Source organism: Branchiostoma belcheri, unplaced genomic scaffold (assembly GCF_001625305.1).
Source record: "Branchiostoma belcheri isolate BF01 breed outbred unplaced genomic scaffold, Haploidv18h27 scaffold78, whole genome shotgun sequence".
Taxonomy (NCBI): domain Eukaryota; kingdom Metazoa; phylum Chordata; class Leptocardii; order Amphioxiformes; family Branchiostomatidae; genus Branchiostoma; species Branchiostoma belcheri.
This window is the reverse complement of record NW_017804442.1, coordinates 357,570-379,095: the sequence shown is the minus strand read 5'-3', so window position 1 is coordinate 379,095 and position 21,526 is coordinate 357,570. Positions and strand designations below refer to the sequence as shown.

At 41.6% G+C, this 21,526-nt stretch overlaps 2 protein-coding genes across 3 annotated transcripts; one reads left to right on the top strand and one right to left on the bottom strand.

The window, feature by feature from the left end:
- Positions 1 to 242: 242 nt before the first annotated feature.
- Positions 243 to 14,272, top strand: LOC109485809 (cullin-3-A-like). Its single transcript, XM_019789490.1, has 17 exons — positions 243 to 560; positions 2,319 to 2,516; positions 3,034 to 3,147; positions 3,577 to 3,737; positions 4,179 to 4,293; positions 4,764 to 4,943; positions 5,412 to 5,615; positions 6,063 to 6,239; positions 6,780 to 6,950; positions 7,400 to 7,507; positions 7,974 to 8,098; positions 8,490 to 8,583; positions 9,072 to 9,173; positions 9,605 to 9,791; positions 10,394 to 10,536; positions 12,999 to 13,105; positions 13,561 to 14,272. The coding sequence occupies exons 1-17, from the start codon at positions 510 to 512 to the stop codon at positions 13,583 to 13,585; spliced, it is 2,262 nt and encodes a 753-aa protein (XP_019645049.1). The 5' UTR covers positions 243 to 509; the 3' UTR covers positions 13,586 to 14,272.
- A 627-nt stretch (positions 14,273 to 14,899) lies between these two features.
- On the bottom strand, positions 14,900 to 20,544 carry LOC109485808 (beta-1,3-galactosyltransferase 1-like). Of its 2 annotated transcripts, none has more exons than XM_019789488.1 (2): positions 20,497 to 20,544; positions 14,900 to 16,035 (listed from the first exon to the last, which is right to left on the bottom strand). In XM_019789488.1, the coding sequence occupies exon 2, from the start codon at positions 16,010 to 16,012 to the stop codon at positions 14,966 to 14,968; it is 1,047 nt and encodes a 348-aa protein (XP_019645047.1). In that variant the 5' UTR covers positions 16,013 to 16,035; positions 20,497 to 20,544; the 3' UTR covers positions 14,900 to 14,965. The 2 variants fall into 2 exon arrangements, with proteins under 2 accessions (XP_019645047.1, XP_019645048.1); XM_019789489.1 differs by lacking the exon at positions 20,497 to 20,544 and adding an exon at positions 19,080 to 19,104.
- Positions 20,545 to 21,526: the final 982 nt, after the last annotated feature.

Sequence of the window (21,526 nt, the reverse complement as noted above, 5' to 3'; positions counted from 1 at the left end):
CCATCTTGGTTCTCGCCGCGTCTCGCGAGAAGTCTGCGTTCTGCGTGACGTCACCAGAGTAACATGGCGCCTCCCTCAACCGCATCACAATTACAAAATTGGTTAAATAATCGTTCGCTGATTAAAATAAACTGACTAACTAGTAAAAATGATTAACGTTTTCGGTTTTGCTTTTTATCATATACCAAAATCTATCTTTATGACAGATAATATGCATTTTGTAGACAACACTGTAAGGTTTACTTTGTGCGGAAGGATACGGAAGTCGCCCTAAATGGCAGTAAACTAAAGACAGACATTTTGTTGGAGACTGTTGATTCTTATTTTGCCAATTTTCCATCATTTTCTGGCTAATCAATGCAGATTCCGCCGGTGAGGTGAGAGTAGAAGAACAACAGCTTGACATAGAGGGCAGTTTTAGCGAGATCAGCGTCGATTTGGTGCTGTTTTAGCCGTCGACACAGCCGGTCCTTTCTTGCCAAAAATAGCAGCGAACGCAAGTGGCCAAAATGTCGCTGAAAAGCAAGAAGGACACCAAGATGCGAATCAGGGCCTTTCCCGTAAGTATAACCGCTCTTTTCTACTCAAAATCATCAACTAACATCACATATGATTGTCATAACTGTGAGCCGGCGTTCTCTGTGGTATTTATTATGAAATGTGCAGACGTCTCGCCATTTGTCTGTCCTCTGGTTTCATCATAATTTTTTTGTTGCATGACGACGCAGTTTAGCTGACGGACCAGTTTAAGTCGGAATAACTCCGGATTTCCCTTTGTTTGATCACGATCTGAGAAAATAATACTTTACCATTCCGTCACAAGTTTGTTTACATTCTTAGATACTTCTCATGAAAGGTACTAGTAAACACTGCGTGAAATTATTGGCACAAACAAGTGGACAGCCTTTCCGACGTTTGGCATCAATAAATACAGCTGGGAGTCAATTAAAATGGTGACTTTTAAAAGGGGAGGGGGGCGTAAGATGCTCTTGTTTAACGTTTATGATATTTGATAATCAATGGTTTTGTTTGGATGTTATGCGAATCTTCACAGTTTTTATTAGGCAGATATGAATATTAATTTTAAATTCCCAGTTCTGACACCTAAACGTTTAAATTTACACATACTTTCATCATAACCAGTATTTTAACTATACAATCAAACTATTGACAATGATATCATACTTAGATTCATTTGTTTTCTATCCTACTTTGCAGGAAAAAAGTGCATAGATATTTAAATGCAATGTGCAAATATAGCCATTATTATGACTGGTAGGAATTTATGTAAATGCTAAGAATAGACTAGAATAGACTTTCCCAAAAATAATAATAATAATGATGCCCAAAACGAGAGAAACATAAAAATATTTGTTATCTTTTCTGAGTTTTGTTGTACATGCCTGTACATGCACATGTAACAGCTGTTGTGTCCAGGTTTGGACCTCACGATTCGCCCGTCGTATTCATGACTCTTTCACTTCAAAAGGCTCTTTCTCCTGTTTTGTTAAAGGCACAAGAATGAAAGGACATGTTTGATCTACAAGTATCTGTTTTCAATGAGCATGCAAAACACACTTCATTTCAGGAAATACAGGAAAATGATACTGTAACAGTAGAAACAGGGCTTGAAATAAATTTCTTTTCTTTTTTGCATATGTGCACCAGACAAGTTTTACTGATGTCATTCAGAATTTAGGAAGTATGGATCATACTGAAACCTGTTCAAAATAAAACTATTGCCATAATTTCTTTTATACTTCATATGTGGTAACAACAGTCAATGGAGCAAGTAAAAAAATCCACATGCACCTACACGTGTATATAAACCCAGTACATGGAAAGTGGACATAAAAATACCTGCACAGCTACAATTTTACCTGTGCTAACCTGCATATGCAGCATATTATTCTTCAACCTTTGCACCTTTGTTATTGACATAAAGGTACTAACTTTCAACACATTTTAGTACATCAGTACTCTTCAGCTGTAATTACTGTATTAGCAGGGATGATGGCTTGGATATTCACACAAACTTTTTAAAATCAAGTAAAATTTCTAACATCATGACCTGACATACATGTGCAGTGGTAGAAATACTTTTTGGCTACCATTTTACATGCAATTGAAAAACAAATGTCATAGAGTAAATACAAAATTATGCCAACACCATTGAACCACTAGCCTGAATTTTTTTCAGTTTGCAAAATTGCGGGTTGCTTAAATTTTTTTCTGCAGTATTGAAAGAGTCTGCAAAAATGCAGACTACAGTACAGGTGGGTATTTCTAACACTGTTGTTTGACTTGTTACTCCCCAGATGACTATGGATGAGAAGTATGTGAACAGTATCTGGGCCCTGCTGAAGAACGCCATCCAGGAGATACAGAAGAAGAACAACAGCGGTCTGAGTTTTGAGGAGTTGTACAGGAATGCCTACACCATGGTGCTGCACAAACATGGGGAGAAACTGTACACAGGCCTGAGGGAGGTGGTCACTGAACATCTCGTCAACAAGGTGAGGTTATGTGCATCGTCAGCTACTGAAATTCTCTTTATGTTCATGGTAGCAAAATTTTGTGGTCTGAGAAAAGTGGACATGTTCATGGAACTAAAATATTCATGGTGGTGACAGTGCAGGAAAAAGAAAGTCCTGTCAGTCACCAGCTTCACAGCTTGTCACAATGACACCTAGCCTTTATACCTTTGTTATCAATAACTTTCTCCAAATCAGAAGTAAAATTTTAAAAACAACGTGTAACATCACAGGAAACATTGTCCATTGTATTTTAAGCCATGCCATATGATCTTTTGTATGAATAGTTTCATCAGATTGGTAAGTCACTGAGTAAAGAGACTCTTTTTACACAATCAAGCATTTTATTCACAGCCAACGTTTCGGTGACCATCTGTCACCTTCCTCAGGGTAATTCTGACTGGTTCACATTGCACTGCAGCACAGGTGTCGCTGCTATAGATACGTTCCCAAATGTACCATATTTACATGATCCTTGTGCTCCTGTTTTTTTGTCCAGGTGCGAGTGGACGTGTTGGAGTCCCTGAATAACAACTTCCTGCAGACCCTGAACAGTGCGTGGAACGACCACCAGACATCCATGGTCATGATCAGGGACATCCTCATGTACATGGTCAGTACAGTAGAGGTCTTTCTTTTTCTTTACCACATAATTAAACTTAAGGCATAACCTCCAGCTTTGTACAGTAAGGATAAGCTACATATGACCGGAGTATAAGATTTGATCCACTTACACTGGATTGGACCCTCAAACATCACAATCCTTGGTTGATAACTTTGATACTCGAAGGCATGATGATATGTTGTTCTTTTCTGGGCAAGTAGATGTAGATACTGTCCACCAGTATATTCTCAAGGAAATTGATACTCAAGCAACTGGGTAGAATTTTAAAACATTTCAAGAAGCATTCACTACTTTTTGTCAGTTTTCAAAATTCATCCAGTTGCTTGAGTAACAGTTTCCTTTCCTGGGTGTCTAACCTTCACCAGTGTATTATTCATTTTGAATCTATATTCCACCTAACCCTCTGTATCTCCCCAGGACCGAGTGTATGTCCAACAGAATGGAGTGGAGAATGTGTACAACCTGGGGCTGATGCTGTTCCGTGACCAGGTGGTCCGTTATGGCTGTATTAGGGACCACCTCAGACAGACCCTGCTGGACATGGTGGCTCGTGAGCGCAGGGGAGAGGTCGTCGACAGGTCAGTAAAGACAGCTAAAAAATTTTCAGATGTCAGAAAACATGTTGTTAAAGATATCTTGAAAGTTTATCTGTTTTGGTACAAGTCATTATGAAACAAAGTTTGAACTGCAATTGCCAACACAAAAAATTGGACTCACCCAAATTTTCCACTGTACAACTCCAATCTTTGTCAAGGAATGAGCAATCCACCACTTCCATGACGTTACATAGATAACACACATGATAACTCCATGGAATCTAGGAAGATTAGTTGCATACAATTTGTGCAACTAATGGATATCCCAATAAAGTATCAAGTACATTCAAGTATCAAGTGCATCATAGGTTGCATCACGGCATTACAGCCATCCCTCAACAGAGACGGGGAGGGCTACAGACTTTCTGCAACCTATGATGAGAGCAGGCAGGTTTATTGATGTTTGTTTGTTTATTTGTTTAGGGGAGCGGTGAAGAATGCGTGTCAGATGTTGATGATCCTGGGTATCGAGAGTAGGCAGGTTTATGAGGAGGACTTTGAACAGCCTTTCCTGGAGCAGTCTGCAGAGTTCTATAGGGTCAGTCACAACATATTGTGTTACTTTATGAAATACTAAATACATCAAGCAATGGGTAAATAAAATGCTATTCTGTAAAGAGAAGAAATTTTGCTCAGTGCATCATCTTTGATGGACAAAAATTGGCACGGAAAAGAGATGTCATTAAACTAAGCTTAGTCTACCAGCAAAATATGTCCCTCAAATTGCAGGAAATAGCATTTCAGAGGGTCAAAATTTCAAATTTTCCCCGGGGGAGCATGCCACCGACCCTCCTAGGATTGTTGCGCTTTCAGTGCTTGTTAATATGATGTTATGGTTACACAAAATTGAGATGACAAAAAAAAGTGTCACGAATACCTAGGAAGTGAGTGAATTATGTATATAATTACATGTATTTTACTTGTAAAGATGTCGAGGAAATTCTGACAGTATTTGCACGGCTTGGTACCTACATGTAGCTCAATGTCTGACTTGTGTTCCCCTCACAGTTGGAAAGTCAGAAGTTCCTAGCAGAGAACAGTGCTTCTGTCTACATCAAAAAGGTGGAGCAGAGGATCAATGAAGAGGCAGAGAGAGCCAAACACTACCTGGATAAAACCACAGAGGAACCCATCGTTAAAGTACTGGAGGAGGAGCTCATCAGCAAGCACATGAAAACTATTGTAGATGTGAGTATGCTGAAGCACTTTTGTTTCACAGAACTAGTTAACGGTCTAGCCTGAGTATATTACACTTGTAGAAGCCCTTCCACTGATCCGGCCTCTAGAAGCTTGATGGCCAACACCTCTAAGTTAGGAGAATTGGGAACATTTCAATCTTGCTGGTTTCATGTGTGAAAATGGACCAGTTGTGAGACTGAGAATTTCCTGTTACTATGGTGCTGGAGGCTGTAATACTGGTTTCCATAGTGACAGAGAATCCTGCCCTCCTATTGGACTGATTGTGATGTTAATTAAGAATCCTTAGCCCCTATTGGTAGTTCTGGGAATGGGAATGGTTCTTTTGAGTTAACTTAAAGGTGTGTGGTCACAAGCTCTTGGGAAGGAGGCCCGATCAGCCCCTGACATTTGAAAATATATTTTCCAGCAAATGTTGACCCTTTACTTACATTGTGCTTCTCACCAATGTATCTTTAGATGGAGAACTCAGGAGTGGTCCACATGTTGAAGAACAACAAGACGGACGACCTGGCCTGCATGTACAAGCTGTTCATACGCGTGCCGGACGGGCTGAAGACGATATGCGAGTGCGTCAGCAAGTATCTTAGGGAGCAGGGCAAGGCCATTGTCACAGAGGAGGGGCAGGCCGGCGAGCCCAAAAACCCCATCACATATGTACAGGTAGGGTCCTGCACACCCCTACACAGCAGTGGGGTCTTCCATCTGCCATTCATTAGAAATAGAGAGCATTTTATTTGATGTTTTGAAAGTTTTTTTTTTTTTTAAATCAAATGAAAGTTTTAGGCCATATACATGTATTACAGATAGGTCCTGCACACCCCTACATAGCAGTGATAGCTTCTGGCTTCGTCTGTTCTTTAGAGCTAGGAAGCATTTTCATTTTCTAATCAGAAAAGATTAAGTGAAAAGTTTAAGGTCTTTGAAAAAAGATCTAGCGATTTACATTATTTGAAAGAAATCTTTATATCTTTGTGTGACTTTGTCCTGACAAAATGTTTCCAATCATGATTATTTATTGTTTGTGTAGGTTTTACAGTGACTGTATACTTGTTATCTGTTCACCAGCAAGATTTCTAACTCCAAGACATATTTTCTTGTGTTCCTCAGAGCCTGTTGGATCTTAAGGAGAGATTTGACCACTTCCTTCACGAGTCCTTCAGCGATGACAAAGTGTTTAAGCAGCAGGTGTCGTCGGACTTTGAGTACTTCTTAAACCTGAACCAGAAGTCTCCTGAGTACCTGTCTCTGTTCATCGACGACAAGCTCAAGAAGGGAGTCAAGGGGGTAAGTTTACTGCAGTTTCTGTAGTCCTGCTAGGTGGCATTGCTGAGTAGACGTAATGTTGTGTAAATGTTAAACCTGAACCAGAAGTCTCCTGAGTACCTGTCTCTGTTCATTGATGACAAGCTCAAGAAAGGAGTCAAGGGGGTGAGTTTGCTGCAGTTTGCTCTGATTCTGCTAGATGGCAGTGTTGTGTGGACCACAATGCGGTGTACATTTTGATAGGTTCATGTTGGCTCACGAGAACAAGCTCAAGAAGGGAGACAAGAGGGTGAGCGTGCTGCAGTTTGCATTGGTCCTGCTAGGTGTCATTGCTGAGTAGACTTGTCTTGTACAGCCGAAGGAAGAGATTTAACAAATTCACTTTTTCATCAAACCTAACAAGTTTCCATTTTCTGTCCTCCTCCCTCAGCTAACAGAGCAGAAGATTGAGACCATTTTGGACCAGATGATAGTTTTGTTCTGCCACAAACCTGTGTATACTGTACGTAGCATTTCAGAAATTAATGCTGAATAAATAAATATTTTCCCTCTCTCCCACAGTTGACAGAACAGGAGATAGAGAACATCCTGGACAAGACGATGGTTCTGTTCCGCTACCTTCAGGAGAAGGATGTGTTTGAGCGGTACTACAAGCAGCACCTGGCTCGCAGGTTACTCATGAACAAGAGTGTGTCAGACGACTCAGAGAAAAACATGATCTCAAAACTCAAGGTAGGATTTCATGGCCTGGTAGGGAATTCTACTTTTAGAGGGAAGTTTTGGAAAGAGGGGCACTTAAAAATTTGGGTACACCTGCAAAAATTTAGTTTTACCACTGTAAAATGTAACGCAAGTTGGAAACAGATTCAGTACTTTTTGGTCAATCCCTCACTTTGTTTTAACATTTATAAGGAGCCATGTAATATTACTGGTGTGTGACTAGGTGTTACTTAAAAGTACTTGGAAGCCTGTACCGTTTCTTGTCTTTGCATCTTCAATGAGCCTCGTAGATTATTTACCAAAAAGTTTCTAGTTCGTATTTTGACGTCTAGTTTTACTGGAAATTGAGGATAATATTTGAAAGCAGTTGGCCTGTCCAGTTTACAATGTAGTTAAAGAACTTAAGGAACTTTAATTGATCAATTACCATTTTATTGATTAATTAATTGGTATTGTTCCAGACGGAGTGCGGCTGTCAGTTCACCTCTAAGCTGGAGGGAATGTTCAAGGACATGTCCATCTCTAACTCACTCATGGATGACTTCAAGCAGCATCTACAAAACACAGGGGTGAGTTATACACTTCTCACATCTACAAAATACAGGGGTAAGTTAAACTGACAGGAGATACATTGTATCACAGGAAGTTTGTTTTATTCAGATCCCCAATAGTGTGTAACGTGGGAACATTTACTCTATTCTTCCAGGAGTCCAATATTAAATTATAATATTGAGTGAACAGAAAACTAGAAGTTAGGACTAACTCAATACAGTGAACTTGCCATCAGATTCAAGTTTTCCTCCCAGCTTTCATGTCTGTGTTTGTGAGGACTAAGAATTGATGAATTGATGCAGACTTATACATACATATTTGTAAACTGTTTGATAATATATATTTTGTCTGACCAGTCTGACCCTTACCTCTTCCCTCATGACCTCAATGAAAAGCGGCCAGCAGACTTATTTTTAGCTTCTTATGAATGAAAAATGGTTCAAATAAACAAATACTGAAGCATGTCTGTCCTTTGCCCTCCAGACGACCTTGAGCGGGATAGACCTGAGTGTGCGAGTCCTGACCACGGGATTCTGGCCGACTCAGTCCTCCTCACCAAAGTGTAACATCCCTGTACAAGCCAGGAACGCCTTCGAAACGTTTAAGAGGTATCATCTTACAGTGTCCACTGCTACTCAAATTACACAGGGCTCAAAATACATTTTTCTTTTACCTTCATTATGTTAGCCTATACATGTGTATATATCATAGGGAGCGAATATGGGAGCTCCGGCATACAAATAGGATGGCACCCAGGCTAACATTATATTGCAAGTTGTCAGAAATTTGACTTTACAAAAGACTCAAGCCATTCTTCATGATATTACATGTCTTAATTTTTTTTTACACTGAAATATTGTAGATATATTTTTACTTGCAGTTAAGAATTTGTTTTCTTTCTTGAGGCCTGATGTGCTATGGTTATGATGTTTTAAATATTTAGGAGAAATTGATGAATGTCTTATTGCAAACATTTTTATCTTCCTTTTTTTCCCCCAGGTTCTATTTAGTAAAACATAGCGGCCGTCAGCTGACGTTGCAACATCACATGGGCTCAGCTGACCTCAACGCAACATTTTATGGACCTAAAAAGGTTTGGCACCTGTTTATCTTCGACTGCATACAGTATTTTATCTTCTTGAAAGTGTGGTGGGCTCTTACATGTAAATGTACTCAAAGTGTGGCTCTTGTCAAGTGCGAAATCTCCACCTTTATGTGCCATCTGAAAGGATGTCCGTAACCAAAGAAAGATACAACATTCAAACCTACAAAAGTAACAGCATTACTGGTTAGATTTTCAAAACTGTCATACATTTCAGGTAGCCTCCACTACCTTTCATCAGGGACTGTTACTGACTAAAAGTAATGGACGCTACATGAAATGTCATTTTCAAACTCTATCCAGTTCCTTGAGTAACTGTTACCTTTGTATCTTATTACCCTAATGTCTGACCTTTATCGAGGTAACATTTGAACCAGTTAGGATTCTCCTTAGCAGAATTTTGTATTCAGTCCCTGTGCTGTCTGGTTCTGCCATGATTTTCCTTAGTAAAACCTTAAACTTTTTTGTTTGTATTGCAGGAGGGAGGAGGCAGTAATGTAAGGAAGCACATTCTCCAAGTCTCCACCTTCCAGATGTGTGTTCTCATGCTCTTCAACAACAGGGACAAACTCACTTACGAGGTACGCTGAATCCTGTATGTTTGATGATATTGCAGATAGCCTCTTGCAACTGTGAGACTGTAATTGTAAAGTCCTTACAGATCTAATATTGGTAATGTTGGAATGAAGTGTATTTGTGTCTACATTTGTTTGTGTGTGTATCTTTGTGTTGTGTGTGTGTGTGTACCTGTGTGTGTGTGACTGCATGTGTTTGTGTGAGTGTGCGCACGCGTGTGTATGTGTGTGCGTGCATGTGCCTGCGTGTCTGAGTGTGTGCTAACGTGTGTGACTGTGTAGAGATGTTAATATCGACTTACTTAAAGTTTCCAAGGACATTTTTGTGTGTTTTGTCACTTCCCCAGGAAATCCAGAGTGAAACGGACATCTGTGACCATTCCTGTACAGAGATATAATATCAGAGTGCTTGATATTTTGTCTCTTGTTTTTCCCAGGAAATCCAGAGTGAAACAGACATCCCTGACCGAGACCTGACGCGAGCGCTGCAGTCGCTGGCCCTCGGGAAGTCTCAGCAGCGCGTCCTTGTCAAGGAGCCCAAGGTGAAGGAGATCGAGCCTTCACACCAGTTCTACATCAACGACCAGTTCACATCCAAACTGCACAGGGTCAAGATTCAGACAGGTACAGTTCACATCTAAACTGCACAGGGTCAAGATTCAGACAGGTACAGTTCACATCCAAACTGCACAGGGTCAAGATTCAGACAGGTAAGCTTCACATCCAAACTGCACAGGGTCAAGATTCAGACAGGTAGGACATATTGTGATCTGTAGGTTCAGGGTCACTAAATAGCTCTTTTCCAATGTTTGTGACAAGAAGGCACAGTCTTTGTTGTATGGGTAAAGTCCCCACTATTACAACAACTACAATGAATTATATATAGTAGCCTGTCTACCTTGTCCAGTAGAATGTATGAAGAGTTAGCAACAGTAGCAGATGCATGATTCATACATGGTTCAGAGTCTTATGGTCAAACTTGCATCAGTGCTCACTTCTTCATAAGGACCATCTGGCTAGTCTTCAAGCAGATTTTTTGGTGGCCGCAAAAGACAGTACCAAATTGGCCAGAGGCCAGACAGTATCCATTGGTGGCTAATGGACACTCCTCTTGCCATTGGATACTGCCTTGCCACCATGTAATCTGCTTGGAGATTACTATCTAGCTACTGGTCAGGTTGGATTGTATTGCGTTGTTTCTGACTGTTGTTGTTTTCTTGCTTCAGTGGCAGCGAAGGGTGAGTCGGACCCGGAGCGTAAGGAGACGAGGAACAGGGTGGACGAGGACCGGAAACACGAGATCGAGGCGGCCATTGTTCGAATCATGAAGTCTCGCAAGAGGATGCAGCACAACGTTCTGGTAGCAGAGGTACGTTTTATTTTACCTTACTTTGAGTAAAAACAGTGATTGCAGCTTGAAAACCCAACTGACAGTTCTGAGTAGAACACTAGTTATACATGTTTCAACAGCAGAAGGCATTGGAAGATGCCATTGCTGCATAGGGGTATAGACTATTGGAACACTTCACATTTTGGACAGGAGTGATGTAAAAACAATCCAAGGGGATATGTCCATTTTTGGTACAGAGGATGTGGTAAAGCCATTTGCTTCATTTGCTCCCGAGCAAATGTCGGCCTTTCTAGTCGTAGATAAGGCCCATGGGATAACTAGCCCATGTAATAACTAGCCATATCACACAGGGTTCTAACGGTTATCACACGGTAGTGTTCGAATCATGAAGTCTCGCAAGAGGATGCAGCACAACGTTCTGGTAGCAGAGGTGAGGAGTCATAGATCAAATAACTAGCAGTATCACACAGGGTTCTAACAGTTATCACACGCAATTGTTCGAATCATGGTAGTCTTCAAGCATACTCTGAACTCTTTAATAGACGTACCGGGACGTTTATTTTTTTCCGCCTCAAAATCCACCCGGTACATTCTTATTTTAGACGGTACGTTTATTTCTTTTTTCAAAATCGGAAAAGTTCCGGGAAAATTCATTCCATTGTCGGCACAAATTCCTGTGAATTGTCGATGAATTGTCGATCTCGCCATGACGCCACAAAGAAAACGTTGTCATTAGTAGAAAATCTGACACCCCGCTGGCGTTTCACAACAAAATTTTCAGATAAACAACTCCGACTATCTTTGTTTACATCGTGAAAGCTCCGATACAAAAACTCCCGCCGGCCGCCGCGAAGAAACCGCATGGTTGCGGTTTGACGCTAGTTTTCGGCAGCTCGGCGGAAAAATAAACCATCCCCAGAAGAAATGTTACGCATGAAAATAACAACTACAACTTGTTTTCCTCGTTGTATGAGTTTTTGAGGCCGTAAAATGTTTAAAATGGTTGAAATTTGCTCGAAAAAACGGCTCGAAAAGCCACGGCGAGAAAGACAAAATGGCCGACCTGCTTTTACAATAACAGTGGTCAAAGGTCAAGATAGCATCCAAATGTATGAAACATGTACTAAGTACATATTACAGTGCTAAAACGATACTTTAAACGCATGAAAAATATTTTTCGGCTACAACTGAAATAAAAATTCACTTATATTTTAATAAGAATAATTTTCAAACATTACTGAGAAATTTTCCGAATTTATTGGTTTCTTGTGTAATATTGTTGTTTCTATGTATGTGCGGTTGGATGCTGTGATTGTAAAGATCCTTTACATTGGGAGAATCAGATGAGATATTAGAGATTATCACGCTTAGTACCCGAGTGTCTCTCAAAAATTGTTTTTGAGTGGAGTTTATAGACATGATCACATTTTTATTTGTTCAGCTGTGTCAATATGTGATTTGTTTGGGAAATAGGATTTGGTTTAGTTTTTAATATACTTTTATTAATGTCAGTAAGTACATCTTTGGAATAACTTGCTCCAAGTTCCAGGTAGTAGATACATGTACAGTTTGTATCATGTATTTTTCACTTGTTGATCTTGTGGAAGCACCGGTGGCCCCCGGTTAGGGGTCATCCGGGGAACCTATGCCCAATTTTTCAAAATTAGGGTGCTAATAGAACTTTTTTTTAATCTTGAACCTTTCTCCTGCCTTATACATCTGCAATTGTACAGAAAATGTAGAACTGAAGTTGCAGGAAATGACCTCCATTTGTGTTTGGAAAAGACAAAATGCAATAGCTTCCCCCCATGGAGGGGGGGTTTCCAGACCACCCTCCTCCACCCTGTTCTGAATTTCTGGGGAGATCCCTGATATTTATAAAGTTTTGAAGATTTGTTGGGGGAATCATATTCAAGGGGGTATGTTTATTCAGGACCTGTCAATAATTGCAAGTGACAAGGTCATACAGACGTACACATATATATATATACACCATGAGAACACATTTTTGGAGCATAGACGTTGCTTACATGTCAATTTTTAAATTTTCCGGGGGGTACTTTTATTCCAGGGGGTACTTTTATTAGATTTTGAAGATTTGTCCGGGGGGTACTTCTATTCCAGGGGGTACTTTTATTCGAGAGGTGAGAGTAGGTGTACGGCTAGTGTATTATGCCATAGGTCAGTTATACCGGCTATGCAGATACAGATACACAAACACACACACACACAGATACATGTGCACTGACGCACATACACGTACACACACACACACACACACACACATACGCATGTGCACACACATACACGTGCTCCAACTCACAGATACGTGTGCACTCACACATACACACATGCACACACTACACATGTACACATACACACACACACTGAAGAAAATTACTACAGGTGTACAGTCTGGAATCTGCACCTAAACAATTTGACAGGGTGGTAAACTGCAATTAAATGTTTTTCTTTTCCAGGTAACTCAACAATTGAAGGCGCGGTTCCTACCGAGTCCGGTGGTCATCAAGAAGAGAATGGAAGGTTTGATCGAGAGAGAGTACCTGGCTAGAGCTCCAGAGGATAGGTGAGATACAAAAATTTACTTGCATTAGATCAACAGTACACATATTGACTCATTCTAAGTTGTTGGTGAAAGATTTTGGATGCTATCCAAAACATCTGAATTTATCCTTTTGCTTGATTTATGTTGTATCATATAACTATTATAAGACCACACTGAGTTGATTTTATGGATGACATCTGCATGCGCCTTGATTTTCGTACAGTGCTGATGCTGACTAAGAAATGCCGCAAAAGGCCAGAGTGTGTTAAATAAGTCACTATGTACTACTGCAAATTCACAATACCAGCTTTGTATTCCTGTGATTTAGCGGCATTTTTTTTTGCCGGAGATTTTTTTTTATTCACCTATGCACATTAATTTGGGGGTCTTCAGAGGATGTCGTCCATAAGAGTAAGTCAGTGTGGCCTCGTGTGTTTGAATGCATGTTCTCATCGTTGTTTATTTCTGTTTTACAGGAAAGTGTACACATACGTCGCCTAGAGAGGGTACCGGACTGGAGATATTAGGGTGGGGGAGGGGGGCTGGACGGGTTTAGCCAATTTTGGTATGATTTTTTTTTGGAAGGGGGGGGGAAGGATGTGTGAAGAAAGGTTTAAAAAAAATTGTAGCTGAATTTCTGTGCATGGCAGAAGAGCAGAAATCGAAGAAGAAGAAGGGGAACATCATCTTGTTTGTTCCTGAATAAGTTTGTATCAGACTTTAACCGAGTATGATGTTCATTTTTGGGGAGGGGGAGTTACAATCAGTTACATAGTTAGTCCTTAGATACACATGGAAAGGGGTTGCAGATATAAGAGAGGGAGGTTTTAAACGTGAGCCTGCACCCCCCTATCTGAAGACGTGGTATATCCCATGGCTACACCATCAGACAGTTGGAAACTATGTACATGTATATGTTGAATACACAGACACACTTGTATAATTACCAAATAAAAAAGAGGCAATTTCTATACCGGATATACTATAGCGTAGCGACAGTGTACACACATCGACATGGTCTTTATTTACCCTGACACCCCCTGCTGTACAATGGAACCAGCCATATTTCTGCAACTGTCATCCAGGAGTGGAAGGGTCTATTCCTGGAACAGGGGTGATGGGGGTGATCCTTTGTTACATTTGCTTGCCTTGCAACAGCAGTATAAATATAGAATCTGTTGTCTACAATGTGTCTGTTTTCTTGTTTAAAACCAAGTTCTGAAAGTATACAAGAGTTTTCGACAATTGATTACGCAAGTCATTTACCAAGCCACAGGCTGAGAAGCATAATGCCAAATATGGTCATTGTCCATGGAAGAATGGCACAGAATCTTTTTCCCTGGATATTTTTTTATGCTACACGTATAACCCAGTTTTGATGTCACACTATACACAGAAGTCACATGACAAGCCTCACTGGGTCAGTCTACTGAGGAAGACCAGACAGCTCTAGATTAAAGAACCTCTTTGTGTTGGATAAAAAGTTTTAACTCTAAACACATGTAGTGTAAAAGTTTGTGCTATATTCTCCTTACTAAATTGGAAAGGATTGAAGCCAAACTCGTCTGTAGTGACCGTTCAATGTGGTCACTAGTACAGGTTTGACTGTATATCAGTGGCCAGGTGGTCCTAACATTGAAGTCGTCACTAGTACAGGTTTGACTATGTCCTTATGTAGAGGTGGTCACTATTACAGGTTTGACTCTGTATCAGTGGCCAGGTGGTCTTTATGTAGAGATGGTCACTAGTACAGGTTTAACAGTATATCTATGGTCAGGTGGTCCTTATGTACAGGTGGTCGCCAGTACAGGTTTGACTGTATATCGATGACCATGTGGTCCTTATGTAGACGCGGTCACTACAGATTTAACTACATGTATATCAATGGCCAGGTGGTCGTAATGTAGGGGTGGTCGCCAGTAAGGGTTTAACCGTTCTACACTTGCTGAGCAAACCTTCCCACGCCCCAAGCATGGCGTCAGGAGTTTTGAACCTGTGAGACGCCATGTTGAAGTTTTTATCAAAATCACAGGAGTGTGCTTCTCTCCAAAACACGAACCCATCCTCGTACACCGGTTCAATCCCTAGTTTCTCCAGGCATAGCCCCAAGTACACGTCTTCTATAAACAAGTACTGTACGGTTAGGGATACTTCGTATACCATTCGAGTGATGTCGCCGGAAATGACGTAGGCGTATCCGCCAGGGTAGCGCGGGAACGTCTCTCTAGGGAAGTCCTCCCGTGCCAGGCACCACCGCTCCTCAGTCGGGTCGCGCGCTATCCTCACAGGCTTCCCGCCTGTATACACTCTCCCTGTCACGAATCTCTTTGCCTGCGTGGCATTCAGACGTCCAAGATGTCTTACTAAGTTGAAGATGTTGACAAAGGTGTCGTCGTCGGCCTTTAAGACGAATTTGGCGCCGGGGCAGAACTCTGAAGCCCACTTAAGACACATGACGGTTTTGAGGGTCAAGTTTCGGTAAGAGTCCACGAAGTCTTCCTGGATGAGGTCCTTGTGGACTCTGTTTTCTTGCTCCAGGTCGGCCTGGATGGGATTCGAAGCGTTTGACGCCATACCGACGGCAAAGACCGTTTTGATGACGACACCTTCGATGTTGTTCTCGTTCCCCCATGTTCTCCTGATGGCGAACCTTTGAGCATGGTTCTTCGGCGCCGACGTCACCATTATCAGAAGAAACACGTCGCTCCCAGCACATTTCTCCGGGTTGTTGAGTAGAAACTTGTAGTCATGTGGATTGCTACCGTCAACGGTATAGTTGGACGCTGTACTGTTGTCCTTTTTGCACACCTTGGGAAAGGCTTTCTTAATCTTTCTCTTCAGATCTAGAGTGAGGATTTTGAGACATCCTCCTACGAGGCACAAGGTGAAAATAGTCTTCACCATAAGCTTCAACCTAACGCGAACCATGTTGACTGGTGCTGTCGGCTATCCTGTAAAATACGAAAACATGCTTCTTTAAGTATGCAGTCCAGTCTACAAAGGTGTACTCTTTTCAGAATTAAAACAAGGCGACGTCGATGAAGATTAATTAGACATATCCAGGTCATGAGAAACGTACATGGGAAAACTGTTACTTAAGCAACTGGATAGATTTTCAAAATCTGTGAAACTGAAAACAGGCAACACTGATGATGGTAGGCGTCACTGCCTCTACCTATACCGTGCTTTGCAGACACACACACAAACACACACACAAACACACACACACACAAACACACACACACACACACACACACACACACACACACACACACACACACACACACACACACACACACACACACACAAACACACACACACACACACACACACACACACATACACAACACACACACACACACACACACACACACACATACACACACACATATGCACACACACACACACACACACACACACAGGAATACAGATACTACTAGTACACTGTATGAAAAGTGACTTACAATTGATGTTTTGCCAGGTAAAGCTGGTAGTGGCTGTTTTAGGAGGTTCACTGTGTGTTAACCAAACATTGCCAATCTTGTTACACTGCTTTGTAAATACCATTTTTCCCGCAAGAATTAAAGCACGCACTTGACTCCCTCGGAAATGAAGTTACTAGGCAAATACAATCTAGCGTTGCTACTTTGGCAGTGGGGTAAGGAAACAGGTGCAGTACACAATATGGCAATGTTCTTACAAACCCCTTCAAACAGTGGTCTAAGTGCCCTCCAATTACTCCGTTCAGCCTGACTGGAAGAAAACACGCCGTTCACAAATATAACGAGGCTGGCTGCTACCGATCTCTTTCAGTAGTTGTGTCCCCATTTCCCGATTTAAATCAACCTTAACGTAAGCCGAACTGTTTTGATTTCTATTGTTGTCTGCTCTAGAGCTGTCAAATAAGGGAAGCGTCATGGATACATAGACTTTGTCTCCATGCAGCAGACTCCTTTGCAGACTGATTAAATCGTAGAAAGCCGTTAAAACGCTTAAAAATACGTCGGGGCCCACACCCTTTACTTGATCTTGATACGGTACTGCGTAACACCCCTCGGTTGGGGTCAAACACGCAGGGGGGGGGGGGGGGCGCAGCGCTCTAAATACTCCTCAAGTGTAGCAGAGCAGTTTCCTTAAACTTGTCGGCCTCTGGGATTTCTGGTAGGGCCTGCGGAAGCTCGTTCCAGTCTCTTACAGTCCTTGGGAAATACGAATACCTATAGCAATCCTTGTGGAATGCTAGTGTCTTGTAGGAACTTGTATTACTTGGAGAGTAATAGTACTATACGACTAACCCAGAATGACCCTAGCTAAGGTCGTAACGAAATCTCATCCGATGGTTGATTGCCAAAGATAAAAATAGAGGAACAGGAACAGAAAGGTGGAAGAATACTCACTTACTATACCCAGACAGGGTTCCTCATCTGATCCAAGCCTAGGTGTGGTATATAGTTATCCTTTGGCCAGACTGTAACCATTAAATAAACCATTCTTACATTAGTAGCCTCCGTAGCAGGCTTATAGAACTGGGGGTTTGGTGGTCTTCGGCTGTTTTCTGATTAGCCGGCTATGTTGTCTATGTGCAATCAGAAAGTAGTACATAAAAGCTTCCAAAGACCATGAAGACCCCCCAAACCCCCAGTTTTTGGCATGTTGTGGAGGCTAAACCATTAGCCAACCAACCAATGGTTACAAACACAGGGGACAATACAATACTCATTTTCACCGGAGAGAGTTTTGCCGCTGCCCAACGAAACCGTCCAACAAGTCTGCGAAGGAGGCTAGGTGTACCCATTGTTCCCCGTCATGACATTGCTGGTCCAAGTTCAAAGTACTGCAAGTTCAAAGTACAAGGTGTATGGGTTTCACAACTGTTTTGGTCCGATGATAAAGTCAATATCATACAAAGGGACCGAAAATCACCCCTAACAACGGGCAAGGCAAAGGCGTTGACACACAGTACGAGGTTGGACTGACGAAAATATAGTCAGACCGTATGGTTGTTTTTCTGAACGCGGAACAAAGAAAGTTGGACATTCCTCACGATCGATGAAAAACAACACTTGGAAGGGTGGAGACTTCCTAGCGAAAACTTTGGAAATAGAGGAACTAAAGGCAACGTTCACAAAGTTCACGCTCGATTCAACATGAGGCAACATTCTTGAGATTGTCTTGCACTTGTTCAGCTCTCTTGCTGTGGGCTAAAAAGCTGTATAGTCCCCACCAGACTCCTTTTGCAGACTGATTAATAGTAGAAATTGGCCTGAAAGGGAATATCATTGGCCAGAGAAGATGGCCGCCATAGAATCTCCATCTCCTCTGCCCATGATATTGCCTTTTTATGCCAATTTCTGCTATTTATCATCCTGCAAAAGGAATCTGGTGGAGACTAGGTTTGACTGGCCGCAGTCGGAGGGAAAGAAACTACCTCCCCGTGGCCGGGCTCCCCTGGCCAATTTTACTCGCTTTTTTGCCGAATTCTACGATCTGTATTCCCATAGAAAGGCCTGGTGAAGGCTAATTGCAACATACGTACATTCTTGGGAGAGTCATACACATGTTCAGCTAGATTGTTACGGATAAAGCTGCCTAGGTCATTACCGGTGGTTGTTTGTGTCACTGTGTGTCTGATGAAGACACTGCGACACCTGTGCGACAACTTGCGACAAAAGTGACCTGACTAACGACAGTATGAAAGTCAAACCTACCTTTCACGTGTTAAATTCTCTCCCTGTCACAGCAGACACAACACGACTGTGGTACAACTGGTTCACGACATTACCTCACCGAGAACGTGTCGTCTAGTTTTGTCTGAAAAAAATGAAGACAAACCGCCCTCTCTATACCCTCAGACCCACGGTAGCGTTCTCCTGTTACTGCCACGGTCTAATGCTTTTCAATAGGGTCGGTAAAGCAACCGAGTAAACACCATCTTTTCACCCCACTGGCAGTGCATGTACATGTATATGCATAAAGGACCAATGTCTCATATTACCTTTTCCACAGTAGCTAGGGCCAAGCTAGCCAGGAAAATCTGACACACTGGGGGCAAAGAGCTGCGAGGCTTGCCCTCGGATGCAACAGATCCACAAGCAAGGACGCTTTGCTGCAGATGTTGGGGTGGTTGCCCGTGAAAGAGAGGATTCAACAGAAAGACCTTTTGACTTTTCGCAAAATGATGGAGAACAGACAGCCTGTTTCCCTGTATAAACAGATCACGTTTCAGTCACATGGATACCAAACCAGATCAACAAAGTCACAAACTATCCGTCTCCCCAAACCTAGAACAAATGCTCAGAGAAAACGCTTTTTGTATCGGATGTCACACACCTGGAACACTATGAAATTGTAGAGGCATGGAACAATGTGCAATAACTTTTGGAGAAATGTAAAATAGGTATTTTAGATATATGGCGGTCATGTAAGCTAGCTTTGTTTCTGTCACTTGGTGTTTTTGTGGAGTTTCTGTACATGTTTATGTCTGTATAAGTTATTTTATGTGTGTCAGGTGTATATGTTAATTGACCACAGGAAGAATAGCTGCAATATGAATTGTTAAGCTAATTGTGGATCTAAATAAACTCAAACTCAAACTCAAAACCGCGACCATTAACATCCATTAGCTTTAGGCTTCGGGAGGCAGCTGGAAAGAGTAGAAATTGGCCAAATGTAGAGATAACGTTACTTCTCTATATAGAGTTACGTTACTTCTATATTATTTGATTTGATTTGATTAATCATATTTCGTTACTTTGATTAGCTAACTCCACTTTTGGTTAATTATCTACTTTTGGTTGACAAACCTTTTGACCTATCATTATGATTTGATAACTGAATGATTATGATTGCTTCTATGCTGCCTTGTTTCATTTTGGTTGTATAATGAGTTAGCTACGATTTTCGTTTTGTTCACGATGAGTTTATCTATTTTAATTGACCTGTGTTAGTTCTTCTTTTATCTTAATTATTATGTAATGTAATTTTATGTTGGGGTTATCCCCCCAGGAATCTTTGAAAACCGCCATACAGGCGACATGTATATCCTGGATAAATAAATAAAATAAATAAAAAAAATAAAAAATAAATAAATAACATTCTAGGACAGTTTGAGTTGGTCAGCTGGAGAGTATAGTTACCAGGGTGCGGTATTATTAAAATTGTACTCACTAGCGTACCAACTCATCTGACATGTTATCTATCTATCTGTGCAATTTATACTCTTTCCATCCGCCTCCCGAAGCCTGGTAGAGGCTACACCACCTGTATGATCTGTAGCTGAGGAGAGAACCATGCCAGGAACTTATTTATCTATTTGTGATGATCAATTATTCAGTATAGCATGTGTATTCCCACTGGACCGCTAAAAACAACGGCGGGCCATGCAATATAATTAATCGGGTTTATAGACTCACCTGCAAGTTTGGTGTAATATAGCCAGCTGCCGCCACGCCGCGTGCCTGCGAAGCTGGTGTGTTACGAAGGGCGGCTATACCGGCTATACAGATACAGAAGCTGGTGTGTTACGCCGAAGGGCGGTTATACCGGCTATACAGTTACTGCCACTCCGCGTGCCTGCGAAGCTGGCGTGTTACGTAGAAGGGCAGTTACACAGGGTATACAGATACAGGTGCATGGACACAGACCCCCAATGGGCCAACGAAACGGCACGGCATTAGATGGAGAGTTACAGCAACAAGCTACGATCATGTGCAACTCCTATACCCCATATGGTATCGTCAAGACAACCGTATTAGACAATCGGCCACACCCAATAAGAACAAGATCTCATTTTCACACACACGTGAAATTAAACCCCTAAGCGTACCACGTGAGTGCCTTCATAAGCTTAGGAGATTAAGCTATATACAGAGTCAATGCATTAGCCTGATCGATATTTCAACTTCCCCGTTTTCTGACCTTCCTGTTTCTTAGTTATTAGTTGATTCTGTACTTGCTTTCCTCTTTGAATGCACAGTGCACTAAAACTTTTGTGAAGCATGTTTTGACGTGTTTAGAGTAGTTCATTACTTAGGATACATGCTGTCGCCTCAGTCTAAGACAAACCAAGAGGCTGTCCTCATGATAGAATGTCCTTGGATAAACAAAGGGGGATTACTGGATTTCGGGACCTCCTACGGGTAACCTCGGATCAGGTGTCCTCACGATCACCTGCCGAGTGAAACATGACGAGGGTTGGGCCACGCACACATCCAAGCGCTGGGTATATTTACATAATCTCTAATGCCCATACAATGAAAACATGTCCGTCAAATGTTATGTAGGAAAAGATATTGTCCGGCAACAGGCAAAATTCTGACTTACGGTATATCTTATCAAAGGAAACGTAGAGTATTGTCTTCTTACAACTAAACATGGCTTCTGAATGTTTTGTTGAATTGATATTTTACTAAAACCACAACAGAAGACAGTATTATAGGAATA